The 24,365-nt window shown below is 53.3% G+C and overlaps 2 protein-coding genes across 3 annotated transcripts in view; one reads left to right on the top strand and one right to left on the bottom strand.

The window, feature by feature from the left end:
• Positions 1-876: 876 nt before the first annotated feature.
• CAPZA1 (capping actin protein of muscle Z-line subunit alpha 1) lies at positions 877-14,323 on the bottom strand. Its single transcript, XM_068159564.1, has 10 exons — positions 14,264-14,323; positions 9,545-9,608; positions 8,428-8,479; positions 7,525-7,588; positions 6,254-6,460; positions 5,783-5,862; positions 4,952-5,030; positions 4,396-4,467; positions 2,527-2,589; positions 877-1,993 (listed from the first exon to the last, which is right to left on the bottom strand). Exons 1-10 carry the CDS (start codon positions 14,300-14,302, stop codon positions 1,853-1,855), a joined length of 861 nt encoding a protein of 286 aa, XP_068015665.1. The 5' UTR covers positions 14,303-14,323; the 3' UTR covers positions 877-1,852.
• A 302-nt stretch (positions 14,324-14,625) lies between these two features.
• ST7L (suppression of tumorigenicity 7 like) overlaps positions 14,626-24,365 on the top strand; it is a 33,292-nt gene continuing 23,552 nt past the window's right edge. The window contains exons 1-7 of one of the 2 annotated variants that reach the window (XM_068159566.1): positions 14,626-14,848; positions 15,813-15,895; positions 17,422-17,581; positions 18,843-18,897; positions 19,418-19,533; positions 23,433-23,511; positions 24,204-24,358. In XM_068159566.1, coding sequence (XP_068015667.1) covers positions 14,650-14,848; positions 15,813-15,895; positions 17,422-17,581; positions 18,843-18,897; positions 19,418-19,533; positions 23,433-23,511; positions 24,204-24,358 — 847 coding nt within the window. In that variant the 5' untranslated portion in view covers positions 14,626-14,649. The remainder of the gene's footprint in view (positions 14,849-15,812; positions 15,896-17,421; positions 17,582-18,842; positions 18,898-19,417; positions 19,534-23,432; positions 23,512-24,203; positions 24,359-24,365) is intronic. The other variant, XM_068159565.1, reaches the window with a different exon arrangement.

Raw genomic sequence — 24,365 nt, forward strand, 5'->3', positions numbered from 1 at the left:
GAGGCAGGCAGGGACTGGGGTGGCCTAAAGGATGATTAGTGAAAGATTTGGAGAAGGACAAAAAGATAGGAATGGTCTGAAGGCTGGAACAAATGAGTCTTGGCAAGCTGCTTGTGGTGTAACCTGGAGGGGGGAAGAGCAGCCTTGAGGCAGATAAAAGCTCTGTTGTCTGCACAGCCTTATCTTGGGCCCTGCTTCAGCTCCACATTCTTGGAATTGCTGCAGGGCTTGTCTGGATGGGACCACAGCCACAGACCACAGCACCTGAGGTGCCCATCCCCAGAACCTTTCATCTCCTCTGTGCTGTGGCAGGGAGGAGACCCTTTCCACAAACACCCACTGGCAGCAGCCCTGTCCTTGAGCAGCTCTTTGCACAGATCCCCCCCAGGACAGCCCCAGTCCTCGAGGACAGTCCTTCTTTGTCCTGTGTCCCTGGCCTAGGACACAGCCAGCAGTGGGTGAGAGGAGGTCAGTGTTACAGCAGGGCACAGATAAGTCCAGGCACCGATCTGGGGCACCACTGTGCAAACCATGAGGTGCAATGCACAGACAGTCCCACCCCTGGCTCCCCACCTCCCTCCTTTGTGTACATCAAAACAGTAAAACAAGGCCTAGCTTAAAAAGCAGAACCTGCAGGGAGGCCCTGTGACAACGAAGAGCCACTGGGGCTCACCACGAACCCATGCTCTGAACCCTGCCTGAGAAAGCCACCTGCATTCAGCCTCCCCCCAGGGAAACTGGCAGCACTGCTGGTTTTGTTTTAACAAAGTAACAGAGCAAACACTTAAGAGAGCACTGAGCTAAAACTCCAAACCCCCCCCTTTAAGCATGAGAAGAAACTGGGCACAAGAGGCAAAATAACTCCACAGGAAAGGCTTTTCCTCTTGCTTTGGTGGAAGGTTGTTTATTTTGTACACTATCCATCCATACACCTGTGAGACAAATTCTAGGAACCTGCCACAAAGCATGAAAGCACAACATACCCCTTTTGTTCCAGGGACATTTGCATTTCTCATCACCACCCAGGCTGCCTGGCTCAGGAGCCTGCAAGGGCAGGGAGAAGGCAGCTGTCCGGTAACCGTACGCACGGGAGGTGGGGAGAGCAGAACAGCCACTCGGGGAGGGGAGGGGAGGAGGGCATGGCTCACATCTTCAGGTTCAAAAAAGAAAGGAGGAAAAAAATCATGAAAGACATCCCTGGAAGAGCTGGCTGGGAGTGTATGTGTGTGGGGGGGTTCTGTAAGGACCTTGTAAACTCATTTGGTAAGGGAGACAGAAGCCTGCAGGCTGCCTGCTCTGTGGAGGGCAGCGGGAAGGGCAGAGGAGGATTTGCTGTCTTGCTTTTGCTACCTTGCAGCGCAGCACCCGGAGCTGTTGGCGGGTTTGACAAACTTCACTGGAGTACCTGGAGTGCTGTGGTGGGGCGAGGGGAAGGCTCTGCACCCTCAGCTCTATTTCTAGGAGGGCTTTTCCAGTTAGGAAGTTTTCCAACCAGGACAATCAGTGATTGGTAACAGGCTACACCTCAGAGCCGCAGCTGCGGTGTAGCCGAAGCGCCCTAGCAGTAAATGCAGTCACAACAGCAGGGAGTTGATGTGGCAGGAAAACACAAAAACACAGAAGACAACACAGTTTTGTTCCACAGTTCTGTCTGAGGCTAGAAAACCTGTTAACTCTGAAAGCCCTAGAAAAATGCTGCACTGGTTTGGAACCCATCTACTTGGCATAGGACCACAATTGGTTGTGTGGGTTTGTTTTGTTTGTTTGCTTGGGTTTGGTTTGGTTTGGTTTGGTTTGGTTGGTTTGTTTTGCACACAAACATTCTGGAGGTCTCCTCATCCTCATCCCCATGCTAAGCATTCTGCATTTCCTTGCCAATCTTGTAGCTGAGGATCTTGTTCCAGTCGATCTTGGTGCGGGTGACAGGCAGCTGCCGGCGTAAGGCTTTGAAGGTGGTGTCTGACATGGTCTGGTAGTTCTCACTGATGGCTGTCTGCAACAGCAAGAAGATTTGGTTAGGGCTTAAGGGCTGTGAGGAAGCAGGATTCTGTGTTGGCACCACAAACCCTTCTCCTCAAGCTGAAGGACATGCACTGCTCACTCGCAACCCCCTCACCGGTGGGAGTGAAAGGGTCTCCGTCCAACCCCCTGTGGCAGTAGCAGCTCCTCAGGTGTTGCACTCATCTGTATCAAGCCCCTCCCACAGGGACATCATGGAAAGCTGTGGCACACCTCCACATCTATTCTCTGTTTTTAACTGTCACAGAGGAACACAGACTCGCCCACTCCCCTCCCATGCTTGTTCCAGGCTCCATTTGTAACCCTGTCAAAGTAACTACCCAGCGGCAAACCTGGCTGCTAATGGCACAGCTCTGCAGCTGCAGGCTCTGCACAAACCCCACTGCCCTTTCCTATAGCCCACACCAGATTCAGCCCAAAGCAGAATGAGGTCACTAGTCCATGGCTCCATGCACTGTGAATGGAGGCTGAAATGCTTCCATCCCATCTGACCACCCCTGAGCTTACCTGGTACTCATTTTCTGCACTCTCTATGATCTTAACAAATTCCTTAGCTGTCTGCACATCACTCTGCAAAAGGGAGAAAGGTTCCCATGTTTAAGAGCAACTTACAAATGCTACACAACAGATTTCTTCTCAAGCAACAGGCTGGCTATGGGTGAGGTGGGTAAGACCAAGCAGGCTCTGCCTCATATCCACAGGCTCATGCTGGGTGTCTCACAGCTGCACTGGCTGGAGCTTGTGCTCCAGGCTGAGACAGGGCTGCACCCTAGTGAGGCACAAGATGAGCATCTCAGTACAGATTAGAGACTATGTGACTGCTGCTCCCTCTGCTGTACTAACAGGACTTCCTGTTGTCCCTTAGTACACTGCTCTTAGAATAGAATAGAACAGAAGAGAACAGAATAGAACAGAACAGAATAGAATAGAATAAACCAGGTTGGAAGAGACCTTTGAGATCATCAAGTCCAATCTATCACCCAGCACCATCTAATCAACTAAACCATGGCACCAAGCACCCCATCCAGTCTCTTCCTAAACACCTCCAGGGATGGTGACTCCACCACCTCCCTGGGCAGCACATCCCAGTGGTCAATCTCTCTGTCTGGGAAGAATTTCTTCCTAACCTCCAGCCTAAACCTCCCCTGGCACAGCTTGAGACTGTGTCCTCTTGTTCTGGTGCTGCTTGCCTAGGAGAAGAGCCCAACCCCCACCTGGCTACAACCTCCCTTCAGGGAGTTGTAGACAGCAATGAGGTCTCCCTGAGCCTCCTCTTCTGCAGGCTAAACAACCCCATCTCCCTTAGCCTCTCCTCCCAGGGCTGTGCTCCAGACCCCTCCCCAGCCTCATTGTCCTTCTCTGGACACCTTTCAGCATCTCAACATCTTTCCTAAACTGAGGGACCCAGAACTGGACACAGGACTCAAGGTGTGGCCTAACCAGTGCAGTGTACAGGGGCAGAATGACCTCCCTGCTCCTGCTGGCCACTGTTCCTGATGCAGGCCAGGATGCCCTTGGCCTTCTTGGCCACCTGGGCACACTGCTGGCTCATGTTCAGCCTACTATCAACCACTACCCCCAGGTCCCTTTCTGCCTGGCAGCTCTCAGCCACTCTGCCCCCAGCCTGTAGCACTGCCTGGGGTTGCTGTGGCCATGGAGTTGCTGTGTGCTCTTGGTGTTTGTTTCCCTTGTACAAGGAGAGAGCCTCACAAGGTTTCCAACAGGCTGCAGGGTCTGATGCATTCTGAGCTGAAGCAGCAGAGAATCTGGGTTTCCCACATGCCTCTAAACATAACCACATTGACCAGTGACTCTAAAATGACATTGGAGTCAAGAGGCTGTAGTCACAGAAGTGTGTGCTTCAGAAGATGTTTAAGGAATAAAACAGTGTCCAGAGAAGGGCCATGAGGATGAGCAGAGGGTTGCAGCTCCTCTCCTATGAGGACAGACTGAAAGGGTTGGAGCTGTTCAGTCTGGAGAAGAGAAGGCTCTGAGGAGACCTTCTTGTGGCCTTCCAGTATCTGAAGAGGGCTACAAGAAGGCTGGGGAGGGACTTCTGAGGGTGACAGGGAGTGATAGGACTGGGGGGAATGGAACAAAACTAGAAATGGGGAGATTCAGAAGTAAGGAAGTTAGGAAGAAGTTCTTCCCCATGAGGGTGGTGAGAGACTGGCACAGGTTGCCCAGGGAGGGGGTGGAAGCCTCATCCCTGGAGGATTGTAAGGCCAGGCTGGCTGTGGCTCTGGGCAACCTGCTCCAGTGTGAGGTGTTCCTGCTCATGGCAGGAGGATTGGAACTGGCTGATCCTTGAGGTCCCTTCCAAGCCTGACAATTCTATGATCATTAAAGGAAAAAAAAACCTTTTATCACACTTACTGAGACCTGCACAGAGTCCTGGATGTCTTTGTGACTGACCAGCTGCACGTTGCCATCTTCATAATAGTGAACCTGGACAGAAGCAGAGGGCAGGCTTCATTAACACTCATTTCCTAGCCCCTGGAGCCCCCCAAAGCTGCCAGCATGGCCCAACAGCCTTGCTGTGCCACTCTTCTCTGCTTAGGTGGAGGCTACAAGCAGGATGGCTTTTCTAAAGGGTTTCACTCTTTGTCAAGACTGTTCCAGATTATGTTAATGCAGCAAACATCTGGAGCTGAAATAAGAGCAATTAGAAAAGAATTCAGGGCACAGGGTTTTAGCCCTATCAAGTGAAGCTGAGCTGGGAGGTGCTCAGGGGTAGTGCTATGTAAGAAACCCCAGGCCAGCCTGGAGATGATGTCCAAACCACCAGATTTAAGGATCAGCCTCCTGGATTGTACAGTTTAATAGCATCTTGATTTGACAAGGACACCACTGGACTTGGGAAGCTGAATGCATTGGTGTGAAGAGAAGCACAGGGCAGCTTCTCCTGTGCTTGGCAGAAAAATGAACTCACCTGGATTTTGAGCACTGCAGCCACTTGAGCTGTGGGTGGTGTGATGGTGAACTTCCACTCTGATCTCCAGCGGCCATTCCTGAAAACAAGCAGAGCAGGAAAGCTTTCCCCAGAGCCCTAGCAACAAACACAACCACACCACCAAGAGCAAGCTGGGTCTGCTGGCATAGAATCATAGGATCAATAAGGCTGGGAAAGACCTCAAAGATCATCAAGTCCAGCCTGTCACCCAACACCTCCTGACTACTAGACCATGGCACCAAGTGCCACATCCAGTCCCCTCTTGAACACCTCCAGGGATGGGGACTCCACCACCTCCCTGGGCAGCACATTCCATTAGCCAATTACTCTCTCTGTGAAGAACTTTCTCCTCCCCTCCAGCCTAAACTTCCCCTGGCACAGCTTGAGACTGTGTCCTCTTGTTCTGCTGCTGGTTGCCTGGGAGAAGAGACCAACCCCCACCTGGCTACAACCTCCCTTCAGGTAGCTGTAGACATCTTATGACCAGTGCTACACTGCCCTCCACGGCACTGAATTCCATGTCTGAAGCAGAGCTGAATCCAGTGCAGCTGCTGTAGAGAGCAGCTCATCTCCCTGTGCTCTGGAACAGCTCAGGGGGCTCTCTCTGGCTCTGCTACTCTCTGGATAGGTCACTGAGCCACACCAAAGGCTTTAGGGAGGTGCTAGAGGGGCATCAGAGACAGCAGACTGCCAAATGGCTCTTGGGAAGCTCAAGTCTGCCTGCCCTCCGGACTGCCTCAGAAGACACAGGGGATAGGTTTACCTGAGGACTAGCAAAGGAAGAAGTAGACAGTGTTGAAATGGTCTTACCAGAAGTTTTTGGGCTGGAACTGGTGGCTCTCAATACAGGCAATAATTGTCTGCTGCCCATCTATAGATTTACCATAAACCTGTGTTTAGAAACAGAGTTAAAAAGGCCCAAGTGCTGAGGGAAGCCATTCTCAAGCTGTGCTCTTGGCACCACTGGGGAGGTTTGCTGTTGTGGTAGCTCACTGGGCATGTGCCAGCACCACTTACACTGTGCAACACCTCCACTTGCACCTAGGAGCAAAGAATGCCTCCTTTTTCTTAACTAGGTGCTTGGCAGGCACAAGGGTCTGCCACAGCTCTGCCACTGCAGCACGCCGAGGCGCCTGCCCCCTCTGTGCAAACGGCTGTTCCAAAGTGAGCAGACAACACCATGGGGCATGGAGAGCTCAGGCAGTACAAAGCCCATGCCTGGCCCTGAGTGCCAGGGAGCAGAGAACTTGAGGAGGAAGAAGAAGAAGCTGGCTACTCAACAGTGCAGAAGCCGTTGGGGTAATGATCCTTCACGTAAGCCCTGAGGGCGCTGTCGCAGGCATCTCGCCACTGCTTCAGAGCTGCCTCCGTGTCCTCGGGCTGGGGGTCACTTGCTTCTTTTCTTAAGTGATCAAACTTAAAAGAAAGCTTGTTTCTTGGGTCTAAAAATCTGCCATTGCCCAGATCACCATGTTCTGTGATTAAGACCTGGAAAAGAAGTAGGAATACTTTGTACTCAAGCATAGGCTGCTGGCAAGGGGCTGGTTTGCTCTGCCCCCGGACTGTTGGAAGAGGTTATCCATGGTCCTGAAGATTCTCTGAGCTTTAACATCACACAAATAAGGACTCTGAAGAGGCTTTAGGTCCTGTTCCTCACAGTGACACCACCCTTGGCCTTCTCTCCCAGAAATGGCCCCACTATTACAATGGGTTTAGTTCCAAGTTGGGCAACAAAGAGGTGGTTTAAAAGTTGGTTTTGCTCTTTTTCTCCCCCCCCATTCCTAAAGGGAATGGAGAATTTTACTCTGGAATTGACCCATTACTGACACAGTCCATGTAACAGTAGCTCTCCTGGTCAAGAAGAGTCTAGAGCCTTCCAACACCCACTAAAACCCACAGCAAAGCAGCACTGAGCCTTCCCTCTCCTTTTGTCTTCTTCATCACAACTCTTTGGCTTCCCAAACGTTGCCTTTCTCATTCATGTTTGGTTTTGCAGGCTGGACTGCAACTTTCTCTTGCCAAAGCTGTTTCTGTGGACAGCCCTCTTAAAAAATTATCTGTCTGCCATGAATGTATCTGGGACAGCAAAGAAGCTGGGTCAGTGCTGGCTTCCCAGAAGAGAACAGATGGCCAGGCCAGCTTTGCAGCTCTGGGAGCGCTTGCTGCTGGCTCTCAGGAGATCAGTTTGGTTTTGCTGGATGGTATCAGATTGGTGCAACCAAAGATATGGCTTAGGGTAGCTGGGAATAGATTAAAAAGGCAGAAAATGGGGGAAAAAACATACACTACTAAGAATCTCCTACCAATCACCAGGAGGAAGTGCCAGCAGGTAGGATGAGCTTTCAGTAACCTTTACCAATTCATGTTCTAAGTGGAAATTCAGTGGCTTCAGCAAGGAGCTTTTGACTAAGGGACAATGAATTAGAGCTTAATAACATGTTGGTAGTGATGGGGAGTGGGGGAAAGAGGAGAGGAGAGTGGAATGAAAGAGCATTTGCCTTGGCTGGGCAGTGCAGTGATACACAGCAAGTGCAGCAAGTGTCTTCTCTTACCTGATCATCATACCCTTCTATCTTCACTGGAGTGAACTGATCCATGTTGTACTGTGCAAAAGCACTGTCAGGGATGAAAGGGACATGAAGTGAGCCTCAGCTGTACATGCACATCCATTCTGCCTCAAATTGGCACATGGTGTGGTTTGTGTTACAGGAAAAAAAACTGTCAGCTTCATGTGGCAAATGATCCCCCTGGACACTCCCCCCAGGGCTTCTCAATACCTTTCATTGACAGCAGCTGTAAAAACCCCAGGTCTGAAACCAGGCTGAGGTAGTGATGGGCAGGAAAAGTACAGAGTTCAGAAGTAGAACAGCAGGCAGCCTGGGGGAATCTGAGCAAGCCAAGGCAAAGCAGGACCAGCCCAGCCCCAATTCAGACAGCAGCAAGGTAAACAAACCAGTAGGCTAATATTGACACAGTTTTCTTCTGTAAAGACCTGCTGACTGCCAGGTCACCCAGCCTGGAGTCGAACCTCAGCATCAACAAGCTCATCTGCACCACCTTCAAGCACCTCCTGATGAGACTGTGAGAATAAACAAAGTCTCTGGAAGGCTTTTTGACTGAGGGCAGCTCTTTTTCTGAACTTCACTAAGGATTACTCAGTATTTCAGGCTTCACTTGCTTGACAAATGATGCTTTAACAAGATCAGACTTGCTGCTGCAGAGTTGAACTTTTTGGCAGGGTGCCTTCCTGTCAGCTTTGTGCAGCCTCAGCAGCACAAATTCCAACGCAGGGCTTTCAGGAAGCATCCCCTCTGCCTCTCCTTGGGTGTTTTGGGGGAGGATAAGGGACTGCAAGATGCAGACTGCTCTCAGTACAACAGGTGGTTTGCTTTGGGGGTGAGGAAGCAGCCACCTCTGCTGGCAACCTGGCTTGTGTCTGAGGCTTCAGTACTCACTGTGCTGCTCCTTCCCTGAGAAGATTGTCGTTGTTGAGCAGTAACCGGACATCTGGAGAGGAGAGAGCTTGGGTTGGTTACTGGAGGTTGGAGCAAACCTTTCCCCTGATGCATTTCATTTTCAGCTGCACCAATGGCAACACTCAAATGCCTCAATCATGTCATGAGGCTGTAGTCACAGGATGACAGCATCCTCTTCCCTCAATGCTTTAAAAGCTAAGTGGCACAGCCACTGGTCAATCCAGAGGGACCTGGACAGGCTGGAGAGGTGGGCACAAGCCAACCTCAGGAGGTTCAACAAGACCAAGGGCAGGGTCCTGCAGCTGGGTCGAGGCAACCCCAGGCACAAATCCAGCCTGGGCAGGGACTGGCTGGAAAGCAGCCCTGAGGAGTGAGACTTGGGGGTGCTGGGGGAGGAGAAGCTCAACAGGAGCTCTCAGTGTGCACTTGCAGCCCAGAAAGCCAATCAGATCCTGGGCTGCAGCAAGAGAAGTGTGGCCAGCAGGGCAAGGGAAGTGATTCTCCCCCTCTGCTCAGCTCTGGGAGATCCCACCTGGGGCACTGCCTCCAGTTCTGGAGCCCCTGGAATGTGTCCAGAGAAGGGCCAGGAGGATGATCAGAGGGCTGGAGCACCCCTCCTGTGAGGACAGACTGAAGGAGTTGGGGCTGTGCAGTCTGCAGAAGAGAAGGCTCCGAGGTGACCTCATTGTGGCCTTCCAGGATCTGAAGTGGGCTACAGGAAGGCTGGAGAGGGACTGCTCAGGATCTCAGGGAGTGATAGGACTAGGGGGAATGGAATGAAGCTGGAGGTGGGGAGATTCAGGCTGGAGGTGAGGAGGAAGTTCTTCCCCATGAGAGTGGTGAAGCCCTGGAATGGGTTGTCCAGGGAGGTGGTCGAGGCCCTGCCCCTGGAGGTGTTTAAGGCCAGGCTGGATGAGGCTCTGGCCAGGCTGATGTAGTGTGGGGTGTCCCTGCCCATGGCAGGGGGGTTGGAACTAGATGATCCTTGTGGTCCCTTCCAACCCTAACTGATACTATGATACTATGACACTTAGACTCTCCCAAGAGATGAAAGACAAAGAGACCAGCACTGATCACTTGTCCTCAGGTCACTCACCATTGAACACCTCGTTGAACTCTCCAGGGGGGGCATGAGTGATGAACTTTGCAGCTATACGCACCTAGGGTGAAGGAGAAAAGCAATGAGGCTGAAGACAAAAGCTCACTGAGCTGCACCCTCCACTAAACACCCCAACAGCAAACCCAGCTCTGACACAGCCAGCAGCACATTTGAGGGAGAATCCAGTCCTGCAGCACTCTCTGAGCAGAAAGAGTCTCCTAAGACTTTTTTCAGTGTAGCCAAGCAGAATGATTCCAAATGAACTCAAGAAGCTGGAGATGAAGAAGCCATTCTCTCCTGCAGCTGGGCTGGGCAAACCTAGGCTGGGGGCAGAGTGGGCTGAGAGTGGCTCTGAATAACAAGCCTTGGGTGTATTGATTGATGAGAAGCTCAGCAGGAGCTGGCAGTGCCCTCATGCAGCCCAGAAGGCAGCCATGTGCTGGGCTGCATCAAGAGGAGCGTGGCCAGCAGGACAAGAGAGGGGATTCTGCCCCTTGACTCTGTGCTGCTGAGACCTCCCCCTCCAATATTGTCTCCAGTTCTGGTGTCCCTAGCACAGCAAGGACACAGAGCTGTTGGAGTGAGGCCAGAGGAGGGCCACAAAGATGATCATAGGGCTGGAGCACCTCTGTTATGAGGACAGGCTGAGGGAGCTGGGGGTGTTCAGCCTGGAGAAGAGAAGGCTCCAGGAGGACCTTAGAGCTGCCTTCCAATTCATGAAGGGATCCTGTGGGAAGGCTGCAGAGGGACTTCTCATGGGGGTGTCTAGAGATAGGACAAGGGGGAATGGCTTGAAGCTGAGGGAGAGCAGGTTTAGATTGGATCTTAGGAAGAAGTTCATCACTACAAGGGTGGTGAGACACTGGAATAGGTTGCCCAGGGAGGTTGTGGATGCTTCCTTCCTGGGAGTCTTCAAGGCCAGGGTGGATGAGGCCTGGAGCAGCCTGGGGCATTCCTGCCCATGGCAGGGAAGTTGGAGCAGATGATCTCTGAGGTCCCTTCCAACCTGAGCCATTCTATGACTCTAAAGTCCTAAAGCTGCACAGTGCTCTGAACTCCACCACACACCAGGTTAGAACTTAGGTTACAACTGAGGTACTGATTCTGCTGGAACTAGGGAGAGTTTATGGTGTTCATAATCAAATCTTTTGCAGCTTTTAGCCCTGTAAAGGGAACAGAATCACCTTGGGAGACTTGCAACAGGAATGGCAGCAAATGAAACCCCTCCCTTCATGCAATAAAAACACCACATGGATTTCCAACCAGCTGTGCTGCAGCCCTTCTTGCTCAGCCAGATGTTGACTCAAGAGGAAGTGCAGAAGAGCCCTGCCAGCTCTGATTACTTTCTCCACTTTTCATCCTGAGCACTGAAACAAAGGAGTGTGCACACATCCAGCTCCTGCAGCTGCCAGAGCTGGAAATAACTTGCTCCCCTCAACAGCCTTCCCTCTTTTAATTAGAAGTTGGTTGTGGTGTTTGTCACATAATTGACTTCAAGCAAGCCCTGAAAGGAACCAAGCACCTTCCCAAACAAAGGGCCTCCTGCCTTATTCCAACAGGATCAAGTAACAGCTCTCTGCCTTAACTGGCCTGAGCTTCAGACAAAAATAGATCACCTTCCCAATTAGCATTTACTGCCTCCCCCCCAAATATCTACAGATTCTTCCTGACCTGAGCCACAAAACGCAAAGCTTTCAAGTCAAACTGCTGAAATGGGGGAGTGGAGGGCAGGAAAGGAGCTGCAGATTCATCCAAAGGGCCAAGGGCTGCTGGGGGTTGGAGCTGGGTTTGTTTCATAGTTTCATAGTTTCATTCAGGGTTGGAAGGGACCACAAGGATCATCTAGTTCCAACCCCCCTGCCATGGGCAGGGACACCCCACACTAGATCAGGCTGGACAGAGCCTCATCCAACCTGCTCTTAAACACCCCCAGGGATGGGGCCTCAACCACCTCCCTGGACAACCCATTCCAGGGTTTCACCACTCTCATGGGGAAGAACCTCCTCCTCACATCTAGCCTGAATCTCCCCACCTCCAGCTTCATTCCATTCCCCCTAGTCCTATCACTACCTGAGATCCTGAGAAGTCCTTCCCCAGCCTTCCTGTAGCCCCCTTCAGATACTGGAAGGCCAATTTCCAGTGGTGGCAGCTCGGGGGCAGGATGTTGGGTTTGCAGAAGCACAGAGAAGAAGACTCTCTGCAGCCTGACCTACTTCCTGGCCCTCGTTGCCATTTCAGGTAGCTCTGCAGCAAGCAGCAAAACTCAACTTCCTGCTTCTAAAATGGGGAGAGCCTCAGAGAGGGGAAGCTGCTCAGTTTTGAGCAGCAGAATGAGCTTCAGCAGATGGCATGGTAACAGCAGCCCCTGAACTGAAAGGAATCCCTCAGCCTACCTAAAAAATGCCTTTGGGGACCAGAGAGTGAGGCCTGGGGGGGGATGCAGTGAATTCACTTTGCTCTAGTGACTGGTTTGGGTTGGTTTCTTTTGCTTTATTTTAAAGCACTGCTAAAGTCAGACCTTAGTGAATGAAACAACTGTAGGGGAGTTTGGATGGTTGATAGTAGGCTGATCATGAGCCAGCAGTGTGCCCAGGGGGCCAAGAAGGCCAATGGCATCCTGGCCTGCATCAGGAACAGCGTGGCCAGCAGGAGCAGGGAAGTCATTGTGCCCTGTGCTCAGCACTGCTGAGGCCACACCTTGAGTCCTGTGTCCAGTTCTGGGCTCCTCAGTTTAGGAAAGATGTTGAGCTGCTGGAAGGTGTTCAGAGAAGGGCAAGAAAGCTGGGGAGGGGTCTGGGGCACAGCCCTGGGAGGAGAGGCTGAGGGAGCTGGGGTTGCTTAGCCTGGAGAAGAGGAGGCTCAGGGGAGACCTTCTTGCTCTCTGCAACTCCCTGAAGGGAGGTTGTAGCCAGGTGGGGGTTGGGCTCTTCTCCCAGGCACCCAGCACCAGAACAAGAGGACACAGTCTCAAGCTGTGCCAGGGGAGGTTTAGGCTGGATGTTAGGAAGAAATTCTTCCCAGCAAGAGAGATTGGCCATTGGAATGTGCTGCCCAGGGAGGTGGTGGAGTCACCATCACTGGAGGTGTTCAAGGAGAGATTGGACAAGGCACTTGGTGCCATGCTTTAGTTGATCAGATGGTGTTGGGTGATAGGTTGGACTTGATGATCTCAAAGGCCTTTTCCAAGCAGGTTAATTCTATTCTATTCTATTCCATTCCCTTCCCTTCCCTTCCATGGATCCTACAGTGAATCCCTGCTGCAGTTTCTTTTTCAGATCCCCACTCCAGATTACAGAATCACAGATGAGTCTTTCCTACCTGTGCAGCATGGAGTGCCTTTCAATTGAGGCTCAGCTGCCTGATCTGAGGCATGAAACAGAATAAAAGCTCCAAATTGAGGCAAAATCCCACCTGCTCTCCTAAACAAAGTACCTGGGCAGACATGGCTCTTCTGAGGAGCCTCTTCTTGAAGGACAATTTCCCTGCAAGTGCTTTGGAAGAGCTGCAGATGAATACCCAGGGAGGAGGAAAAAGCCATCAAGAGACCCCAAACTCCCTGACTCTTATTCCCAGTCCAAATACTCAGCCCAGGTTAAGCCCAGACAGGGATCACAGTTGTGTCCCCAGCCCCTTAAGGCTTGCCTGGATTTCCAAGCACAGTTTACTTCACCTTCTGCACCACCATAACCCCCAAGAGGAGAAAGCTACCGTTTCTCACATCAAATGCAAGGCTTACTTCAACTTTCAGCAGTTCAAATGCAACTCAGCCAAATGGCATCCTGTAAAACATTAAATGCAGCACTGGAGAGATTTCAGCTCTGTGCTAAGAGCCAGGATGAATTCTGCCCTGGAATACTCCTTTCACACAAGGCTCAGGTGGTCTTAAAATACCACTCACAGGATGAACTGCACCTTCCAAGCTCTATCTGCTCCTTCCAGGAGGAGTGAGGGGATGGAAGCTGAAATTGGGTGAGGTGAAGGGAAATGAAAGCAGGCTGCAGACCCGTGGGACCCAGGAGGGTCTCTGAGCCCCACTGCTCCCTGCAGAACGTTAAGAATCAAAGCACAAAAAACCCCCTACAGCTAATATTTTCATGAGGTGAGGAGGAGTAACGGCGGATTTGACTACCTTTTGTAGGTAACTAAGGTTGCTTGGCAGAACAGGCGACCTCTTAATTTGCTAAAGGAAACTCAACGCTGCCTCGGAAGGCTGTAATCTTCCCACATTCCCACGCAGGAGGAACGATCTGTTCCTTCCTCCCCTCCCCGAACATAAACACCGCTCCATTCGCTCCTGCTTAGCACCCAGAGAAGGTGCGGAGAGGCTCCCAGGGTGCTCCGGAGCCGCACAGGGCGCTCAGCACCTTCAGGAGCCGCCGCTTAACTTCGCTGAGGTGGGAAACGGAAGCCCGAGAGCAGCAAATACGTTTCCGTGCACGACGACGCGCCCAGGCAGCCGAGCTGCGCCCAGGCAAGGCGGAAATGGAAGAAACAAAGCCTGGCGCTGAGCGGCACCCGCCGGTCCCCGGCCGGGGTCTCCTCCGGACAGCGGCGGCCCAGCCGGTAGCGGCCGCCCGCTCCGAGGCGGAAGGAAGCCGCTCCGCCGGCACCGGGAGGTCCTCCCCGCCCTCTCCCCCCACCCCGCCCGCTGCCCTCTCGCTGGTGCTGCGGGGACAGCGGGGCCGGCCCGCCGCAGAGCAAGGGCCTCCTCCCTACCTTCTCCTCATCCGACACCCGCTCCTCGAAGTCAGCCATCTTGGCAGCTCCGGGCCCGGCCCCGCGCGGCGCCTGCCGGGAGCGGTGGGCGGAGCTGCGCCGGAAGCGCGGCCGGCGCCATCTTGGCTGTGGGCAGACGCCGTGCGGCGGCCATGGCGGGAACGGGCGAGCCGGTCTGGACGGCGCCGCCGGGATTGCGGCGGCGGGAGCAGCTCGGGGGCTGTTCGGGTTTTCCGGTCTACACCGGGTGGAGACGCTTGGTCCATGGCCCGCCGGCGGGGGAGCGGTGATGGGGTCGGGAAAGGCGCTGCTCCCTCTGCTGGAGCTCACCGGGCCCCGCCCCGTCGTGCGGTCCGCCCCTCTCCCGGCGTTCCCCGGTGGCGGCCATGGCGGACAGCGGTGGGAGCGGCCGGGGTCCGCCGTGCCCCGGGGCAGCCGCGGCGCTGCGGCGTTGGGAGCACCTGCGGCGGCGAGCGGCGGGAGCAGCGCCCTGGGCCCGCGGGCTGCTGGCCGTGGCCGCCGGGCTCGGCCTCTTCTACGTGGTGCTGCGGGTGCCGCTCCGGCTGCGGGACAGTCTGGCGGCGGGTGAGACGCTGCGGGCCGCGCCGCGGGGCTGGGGGCTTGGCGGGGGAAGGCTGCTCCCGCCTGTACTGGGGGCGGCCGAACCGGGCTCCTGTGGGAGGGAGCGGGGCCGCCGGTGCGGGCCGGGCAGGGCTGGCAGCGTCCCGAGCCTCCCGCAGCGACACAGCGAGAGCCTCAGCCTGCCCCCGGGGCTCCCACTGGCAGCTACCTTCGGCTTCTGGGAACAGCCCAGGCTCCGCTGTCACCTCCGCGGTTCCAACCATGTCTCGGCGGCTCCGTAGCGGCCCCGGGGCAATTGGAAGCGTCCGAGGCGGCTGTCCGAGTGTCCCGGGGGGATGCTGGCTGTGCCGCGGCTGCGTCCTCAGCCCACATCCCGGCGCTCCCCGGCCCCGGGCGTGTCTCGGCAGAACGGAGCCCTGACGGAGGGTGAGCCTGCGGCAGTCGAGCTTGCTGCCAGCCCCGGGCCCGGCAGCTCTTTGCCCCCAGCGTGGGTGGCAGAGCTGCTGTTTAGTGTGGGTCAGAAGCACGGGAAGAGTAGCCCTGGAAAAGGGCATTCCCTGCCATGGGCTGTGAACACCTCGAAGGAGAGCTCTGTGGACGATCTGTCTTCTTGACTTTGACTAGAAACTTGCCTTAACACAGCACTTAGCCGTTTGGGGTTACACTGCAATAAGAGATGAAATTGGCTTGTTGTGGTCCAGCAGCCACGCTGTGGCTGTGCTTTGTCCTAGAGCTTAGACCTGATTTTCTTTTGAGTGGAGTCTGTAACCTAACTCACTGTCACAGCGGGTTACAGGCAGGAAATTGTGTGTGGAAAGGATTGTCTGACAAAGCAACATTATCTGTGGAGTTTCAGGGGCTGTGGTTTACATGATGTTTACAGCATGGCCAGCATTGCTTAACAAAAAGGTGTTTGTGTTTTTTCCAGCTCTACTTCTTAAGTCTTGGGGTTTGTTTCTCTTAACAGTGACTGTGTTCTTAAGCACTTTGACTCCGAAGTTCTACTTTGCCCTGACAGTGACTTCATCTTTTATATCTGGACTGATATTTGTAAGTAGTCTCTGCTTTTGCTTGCCCAGACAGCTTTGGCCCCGCTCTGGTGCTGTCACTCCGGGTGGATGCACCGAGCTTTGTTCTGAGCAGGCTCTAGAGGGTGCCTTTGTACTGGGATTGTGGGCTTGGATCTTCTCTGATGGTTTCATAGTTTTCATAGTTTCATTCAGGGTTGGAAGGGACCACAAGGATCATCTAGTTCCAACCCCCCTGCCATGGGCAGGGACACCCCACACTAGATCAGCCTGGCCAGAGCCTCATCCAGCCTGCTCTTAAACACCCCCAGGGACGGGGCCTCAACCACCTCCCTGGACAACACATTCCAGGGTCTCACCACTCTTATAGTGAAGAACCTCCTCCTGACATCTAACCTGAATCTCTCCACCTCCAGCTTCATTCCATTCCCCCTAGTCCTATCACTACCTGAGATCCTGAGCAGTCCCTCCCCAGCCTTCCTGTAGGCCCCCTTCAGATACTGGAAGGCCACAATGAGGTCACCTGGGAGCCTTCTCTTCTGCAGACTGAACAGCCCCAACTCCTTCAGTCTGTCCTCATAGGAGAGGTGCTCCAGCCCTCTGATCATCCTTGTGGCCCTTCTCTGGACACCTTCCAGCACCTCCAGATCCCTCTTGTAATAGGGGCTCCAGAACTGGACACAGTACTCCAGGTGGGGTCTCACCAGGGCTGAGTAGAGGAGGAGGATCACCTCCCTTGACCTGCTGGCCACACTTCTCCTGATGCAGCCCAGGATCTGATTGGCTTTCTGGGCTGCAAGTGCACACTGAGAGCTCCTGGTGAGCTTCTCGTCCACCAGCACCCCCAAGTCTCTCTCCTCAGGGCTACTTTCCAGCCAGTCACTGCCTAGCCTGTATTTGTACAGGCTCCTTTGCTCTGTGTTGGAATGAATCTAAGGGGGGAAAAAAACACCTTATACCTGAGTTAGGAACTCAGGCTTGTTTTGAGAAGGGTCTGTCTCTATACATCTCTGTGTCTGTGTGCAGTGAAAATGCAAGCTACACACAAACTGCAGACCTCTCTGTGTGTAAGGAAAGCACTCAGGTTTTTCTCCCTCTCAAACTAGCTACTTTAGGAGTTTAGCTTCCCCCAGTAAATTTTCTGGAGGAATTTTGTGCCACCATTAGCTACCTTAACCCCTTTGATGTGACAATAAGGCATTCATTCAGCCCCTCTTCAGCTGGTAGCATGTGCAGAGGGGGCTGACTCTGCACACCCTGGCTGGGACATGCTGGTGTGGGCAGTTCTGCTGGCACAGCTCTTTCTGCATGAGCTGGGAAGGGAAGAACACAGGTTTGACTAAAATGTTCCTTTTTCCCCCCCTGGTCTTTCATGTCATGTGGGTGATCCATGACAAGCCAGCCCCAGGTAGATAATTGTTACTAATGTGTGTGTTAAGTTCCATCCGCAGTCCCTTGCCAAGGGGATGTGCTCACTGTGGAGCTGTTCACCTCCAGTGTTTTGTGTCACCCCAGGAGATCTCTGGTGCTTTCTTGCTCCCCTGGCAGGTGTTTGAGTGGTGGCACTTCCGAAAGTATGGCACTTCCTTCATCGAGCAGGTCTCTGTCAGTCACCTCAGGCCCCTCATTGGGGGCACAGAGAGCAGCCCCCCAGCCCCAGCTGCCTTCTCTGCTGGGGAGAGTGAGACCAGCAGGCAGAGCATGCCAGGTGAGTGGTCCTGTCCCACTTCTGAGGCTCCATCCCGGGAACTGGCTCTTGAGTGGCTGTGCCTCTGCTTTAGTGTGGTGGGAAGTGAAGGGAGGCCTACATCTTGCAATGCCTTTTAGTAACAATGGTGGAAATAAATGAAAGGATTTTTATGGGTGACAGATGCTTTATTATTCATCATCAAAATGTGATTTAGGAAATCTGCACATTCAGCTGAGACTCAGCAGCATGAGATGCTCACTGGTCTGAATGTCTGCAAGGTTAGGTGATAGGTCATAGGCTGGACTTGATGATCTCAGAAGTCTTCTCCAGCCTCAATAATTCTATGATTCTGTGAAGATAAACACTGCATGAGTGGCAGTGCTTAGTCTTCCTACCCTGTGCTTTTGTACCTTATTAATCACAGAGTGCCAGGCTGGAAGCCACCCCAAGGATCATCAAGGTCCAACTTTTCTAGGTAGTGTTATAGTTGACATGAGCTGGCCCAGCACTCAAGCTGAGTCTTAAAACCATAGAATCAATAAGGTTGGAAAAGACCTCAAAGATCATCAAGTCCAACCTGTCGCCCAACACCTCATGCCTACTACACCATGGCACCAAGTGCCACATCCAGTCCCCTCTTGAACACCTCCAGGGGTGGTGACTCCACCACCTCCCTGGGCAGCACATCCCAATGGCCAACAACTCTCTCTGGGAAGAACTTTCTCCTCACCTCCAACCTAAACCTCCCCTGGCACAGCTTGAGACTGTGTCCTCTTGTTCTGGTGCTGGTTGCCTGGGAGAAGAGACCAACCCTCTCCTGGCTACAACCTCCCTTCAGGGATTTGTAGAGAGCAAGAAGGTCTCCCCTGAGCCTCCTCTTCTCCAGGCTAAGCAACCCCAGCTCCCTCAGCCTCTCCTCCCAGGGCTGTGCTCCAGACCCCTCCCCAGCTTTGTTGCCCTTCTCTGGACACCTTCAAGAGTCTCAATGTCCTTCTTAAACTGAGGGGCCCAGAACTGGACACAGGACTCAAGGGGAGAATTCACTGCCTCCCTTGGGAGATGATCCTAATATCTGACTGGGGGGGGGAGGGGGGCAGTAAAAATATCTATGGGATAGCAGCAGTTTTTGAAGGTGATGATTATGTGCCCAGGTTATATAACAACAAAAAGGGAAGCAGATTTTGCAAGTAAAACTGCATTTGCAAGTCAGGGTGGTATTTCTTGTGCTCTTTATTCATAAAGTACTGTTTTTTTTCCCTCCTTCCTTCCCCTTCCACAGAGTGCAAAGTGTGGCGAAATCCTCTCAACCTTTTCCGAGGGGCAGAGTACAGCAGGTATTTGTTATCTCCCTTCCCAGGGCCTGGTTTGCAGTCAGCTGGGGGTATGCACATGGCTCCTTCACAGAGCTTGCACTGCTCATGTCAGGAGACAGCTGAGACCTGCAAGATGAGAGGGGCTGATAGCTGCCAGTCCTGTGTTTACAAGGCACCTCTCCAAGCTTTGGCAGTTGCAATGTTAAGAATGCAAACAGCGCTGTAACGCTGTGAGGGGTTGGAGAGGAAAGTAGGAGGAAGAACCTTACTCAGAGGCTGAGAGGGCGATTCTGAGTCTAAATTCTCTTCCATTAAACTGATCTGGCTGTATTGTAAGTCTCCTTGTGTTATCTGATAGGAAAAGCTGCTTGCTAGGAAGGCAGCTCCCAAGTTGTTTAGCGCTTTACAACCTGGAGCACTTGAGCCTTGTGATTGTAGCTTCAGGCTTCTGGAAACAAAACCATTCTGCACTAGGTGTTCAGCACAGCAGATAGCCCCTTGGCATCAGCATTACTGTTTACTGGAATTTCTCCTGTTCAAGATACATGTGGGTGACTGGGAAGGAGCCTCTTACCTACTATGACATGAACTTGTCCGCTCAAGACCATCAGAACTTTTTCACGTGCGACACGGATGCCCTCCGGCCCTCAGATACAGGTACCAGAGTCTGCAGTGGGAGCCTGCAAGGGACAAGCCCAAGCTGTCATGTGAAGTACTTTCATAGATTCATAGAATGGGTTGGAAAGGGCCTTAAAGATCATCCAGTTCCAGCCCCCCTGCCATGGGCAGGGACACCTCCCACCAGCCCAGGTTTGCCCAAGGCTTCGTCCAACCTGGTCTTGAATGTCTCCAGGGAGGAGGCAGCCACAGCCTCCCTGGACAACCTGTGCCAGTGTCTCCCCAGCCTCACTCTAAAGAATTTCTTCCTAATCTCCAGTCTCCATCTCCCCTCTTCCATCTCAAAGCCATTGCCCCTCTTTCTGTTACTACAAGGCCTTGTAAAAAGTCCCTCCTTATCTCTCCTGTATCTCCCGTTAGGCAGTGGAAGGCTGCTCTGAGGTCTCTGTGGAGCCTTCTCCAGGCTGAAGAGCTCCAACTCTCTCAGCTAGTCCCCATAGGGGTGATGCTCCAGCCCCCTGATCATCTTTGTGGCCTCCTCTGGGCTTGCTCCAGCAATTTGATGCCCTTGATGGGAGAGAGCTGTGTGAAAGGACAACCTTCCTCAGCCGCTGAGGAGGTCCAGCCGATGTGTTTAGTGAGATGTGCTTTAGCTGCTGGCTGCTGGGCCCCTGCTGCGTTACCACATCTTGTCCCTCTCAAATAATCAACCACAGGGTACTGCAAACCCCTTCTCCTTAAAACTTAGTAACAAGCAGATTCCCTGGACTGGATTGCTCTTGCTGCACAGGAGTGGAAAGCTCTCCCTGGTTCTTGTCAGGCTGGGTGTGAACTCCTGTCTGGGTGTCGGGTTGCGGAAGCATTACCTGTCAGCCGCCTGCCACAGCCAGGGGCTGGAGGCTGTGTTTGGGCTTCCCAGAGTGGAGTGTATCGTCTGGCTTCCCAAGCCAAGACTAATATTTTCTTTCCAAATCAAAACCCAAACCCTTTTGCCTCGTTACTCTTGCTGCTGGACAGCAAGTTTTGTTCCAAAAGAAACATCTCGAGGTCCTGCAGTGCTCTTATCGTCCCTGAGACAGGCCAGATACGGAGCTCCACGAGCAGCAGGCTTTGGGCTTCTTGCAGAGCTCCTCTGTGGTGTGCAAGCAGGTTGGTGCTGCGTGGAAAAGGGGAGCTCACACCTGCCTGGGTTTGCTTGTGAGAAGCTGGCTTTCAGTTTGAGTCTTCCTTCTTTGGTTTGCCACAAGTTGCCCAGGGATGTGGTGGGTGGAGGCCTCATCCTGGCAGACATTGGAGATCAGACTCAATGTGGCTCTGATGGAATTGGAGGTGTCCCTGCTGCCTGCAGGGGGGGTTGGACAAGATGAGCTTTGAGGCTCCCTTCCAACTTGATGCAATCTGTGATTTTTTCCTTAATGGCAGCATCAGGGGGGGTGGTCTGGAGTCACTGGGGGGGGGGGGGGGGGGGGGAGGGTCTGGAGTCACTTTGGGGGGTTAGGGGTGTGTGTGGTGTCATTGGTGGGGGGATGGTGGTCTGGAGTCATTAGGGGGGAGGATCTGGAGTCATTGGTGGGGGGGGTGGTCTGGAGTCATTGGTGGGGGGGGGTGTGGTCTGGAGTCATTGGGGGGAGGGTCTGGAGTCATTGGTGGGGGGGGTGCTCTGGAGTCATTGGTGTGGGGGGGTGTGTGGTCTGGAGTCATTGGGGGGAGGGTCTGGAGTCATTGGTGAGGGGAGGTGGTCTGGAGTCATTGGTGGGGGGGGAGGGTCTGGAGTCATTGGTGTGGGGGGGGAGGGTCTGGAGTCATTGTGGGGGGTCAGGGGTGTGTGTGGTGTCATTGGTAGGGGGCTGGTGGTCTGGAGTCATTGAGGAGGGTGGTGGTCTGGAGTCATTGGGGGGGTCTGGAGTCATTGGTGGTGGTGGTGGGGTGGTCTGGAGTCTTTGGTATGTGTGTGTGAGTCTAAAGTCATTGGGGGAGATCTAGAGTCACTGTGGGGGTGGATCTAGGGTCACAGAAGAGAACTTGCTTGCTCCATACCTGCCCATGCCACTGAATTCAAGCTGTCCTTTGAAGGGCCCTTTGGACTGGATCCACTTCAGGCTGTTTCATTTGTTTCCTAGAGCACTCAATGAGGAGGTGATTGGTGATTACAGTAGATCTTGAGCTGACTCTGCCATATTTTGCCACTCAAATGTGCTTTGTGAATGTAGAAGGAATCCTTTAACCCCTCCTGATCTGGTAGTTGTCTAAGTCAGTTTCAGGCTTGAGTCAGAGCAATACCTGTGCAAGCCCCAGCTCACTCTGTCCCCATCTGCTTTGAAGTTCTGTTTGAAAGCTGACCCTGCAGTTCTGTGCAAGCCTGTGCAAGAGCCTGTGTTTAACAGTTGCTCCTGCCAAGCTTTCCACAAGCCTTTAGGGAAATGCTTCCAGAAGTCTGTAGCAATGTAGAAGTTGTCCATCTGCCTGGCTCTGTGAGCTGTCTGCACCTCTCTGTGCTTCTGAAGTGCTCAGGGAATAATCCTAGAATGGCTCAGGTTGGAAGGGACCTCAGAGATCATCTACTCCAACCTCCCTGCCTTGGGCAAGGACACCTCTCAGCTAGATTTGGTTGCTCATGGCCTCATCCAACCTGGCCTTGAACACCTCCAGGGAGGGGGCAGCCACAACCTCCCATGGCAGCCTATGCCACGGTGCTATCACCCTTGTACTAAAGAGCCTGTTCCTAAGATGCAGTCTGAACCTACTCTCCCTCCTCTTAAAACCATGAAAGGCCCTCTGCAGCCTTTCTATAGCTCCCTTCAGCTATTGGAAGGCAGCTCTAAGGTCCCCCTGGAGTCTTCTCCAGGCTGCACACCCCCAGCTCCCTCAGCCTCTCCTCATAACAGAGGTGCTCCAGGCCTGGATCATCTTTGTGGCCTCCTCTGGATTCACTCCAACAGCTCTGTGTCCTTATGCTGGGGACACCAGAACTGGAGGCAGGATTGGAGGTGGAGTCTCACAGGAGCAGAATAGTCTCCCTGGTGGTGCTGCTTTTTGAGCCTTGGGGTGCGAGGTTTTGCCGCTCCTCGTAGCGGCTCGTGCCGGAAAGCAAACACTTCCCTGTGACAATAGAACAGAATAAACCAGCTTGGAAGAGACCTTCAAGATCATTGTGTCCAACCTATCATCCAACACCACCTAATCAACTAAACCATGGCACCGAGCACCCTATCAAATCTCCTCCTGGACACCTCCAGGGATGGTGACTCCACCACCTCCCCGGGCAGCCCATTCCGATGAGCAATCACTCTCTCTGTGTAAAACTTCCTCCTAACCTCCAGCCTAAACCTCCCCTGGCACAGCCTGAGATTGTGTCCTCTTGTTCTGGTGCTGTTTGCCTGGGAGAAGAGACCAACATCTGCCTGTCTACAACCTCCCTTAAGGTAGTTGTAGAGAGCAATAAGGTCACCCCTGAGTCTCCTCCTCTCCAGGCTAAGCAACCCCAGCTCCCTCAGCCTCTCCTCCCAGGGCTGTGCTCCAGACCCCTCCCCAGCCTCATTGCCCTTCTCTGGACTCGTTCCAGCAAGTCAACCTCCTTCCTAAACTGAGGAGCCCAGAACTGGACACAGGACTCAAGGTGCAGCCCAACCAGTGCTGAGCACAGGGCAGAATGACCTCCCTGCTCCTGCTGGCCACGCTGTTCCTGATGCAGGCCAGGATGCCACTGGCCCTCTTGGCTGCCTGGGCACACTGCAGCCTCATGTTCAGCCTACCATCGACCAGCACCCCCAGGTCCCTCTCTGCCTGGCCGCTCTCCAGCCACACAGTCAGGGCTGTGCAGGGTGGAAGGGAATGCAGCTGTGGAGCTGAGGGGCTAGCAGGCAGCCTTGCCTCCCTTTTGTGCCAGGTGTGTGTGCTGTGCCTCTGTCCCTCACCAGCCTGTCCGTGTTTCCACACAGTTATGCAGAAGGCGTGGCGAGAGCGGAACCCCCAGGCCCGGATTAAAGCAGCCTATCAAGCTTTAGAGTTGAACAATGAGTAAGTTTGGAGCCTGAGTTCTGTGCTTCTGCAAGTGCAGGGATACTGAGACACAATCAGTTGGTGGCTCTAAGAATTCACTGGGCTTTTGGGCTTTTTTGTTAGCCTGAATAGCTTGTGGGGTGGGGTGGGGAGGGACTTCTGTGGCTCTTGAGGACTGCACAGGGGGCTGCCAGTTGCACTGAAGCGTTGAACTGTTCCATCCAGCACAGCTTTGGGGAAAGATTTTGTTTAAGTCTTTGTGTCAGGAGCAAGTAACAAATGAGAGAACTTCTGCAGCTGGGGAACAGCCTGAATTGGAGATGAGATTGGTTGTGTCTGAGGTGGCTCTGTGGTCATGCTGTGTTTGGAGGTCCCTGGTGCCACTGCTGGCAGGGGGTTTTGGAAACACTCTTCTGACCCCAACCAGCTTCTGTGACTCATTTTTCTCCTAGGTTTTGTGTGAAATGGCTACTCCTGCTTTTGGAAAAGCAAAGCAACCCACCCCCCCCCCACCCCACCCCCCCACTGCTCTAGACAATTTCCAGACTGTTCTCAGTGCTTCAAGGGAAATAGTTGGAGTTGCTGTTAGAATTCCTCCTCTTGTCACTTCTTGCCTGTGAAATAGGAAAAGTTTTTTTTCTGGTAACATATACTCAAAGAATGCTGAAGTTTATCCCTTGGAATGATGAGTGGGTTTTGTCTTGTTCCAGTTGTGCCACTGCATATGTCCTCCTGGCTGAGGAAGAAGCAACAACTATTGTGGATGCTGAGAGATACTTCAAGCAGGCTCTGAAGGCAGGAGAAATGATTTACAGGAAGTCTCAGAACTGCCATTCCCAAAGTCCCCAGCATGAAGCACAGCTGAGTAAGGA

The sequence above is a fragment of the Melanerpes formicivorus genome, unplaced genomic scaffold (genome assembly GCF_026170545.1).
Source record: "Melanerpes formicivorus ecotype bairdi unplaced genomic scaffold, bMelFor1.0.p_v2 SCAF_46, whole genome shotgun sequence".
Classification (NCBI taxonomy): Eukaryota; Metazoa; Chordata; class Aves; order Piciformes; family Picidae; genus Melanerpes; species Melanerpes formicivorus.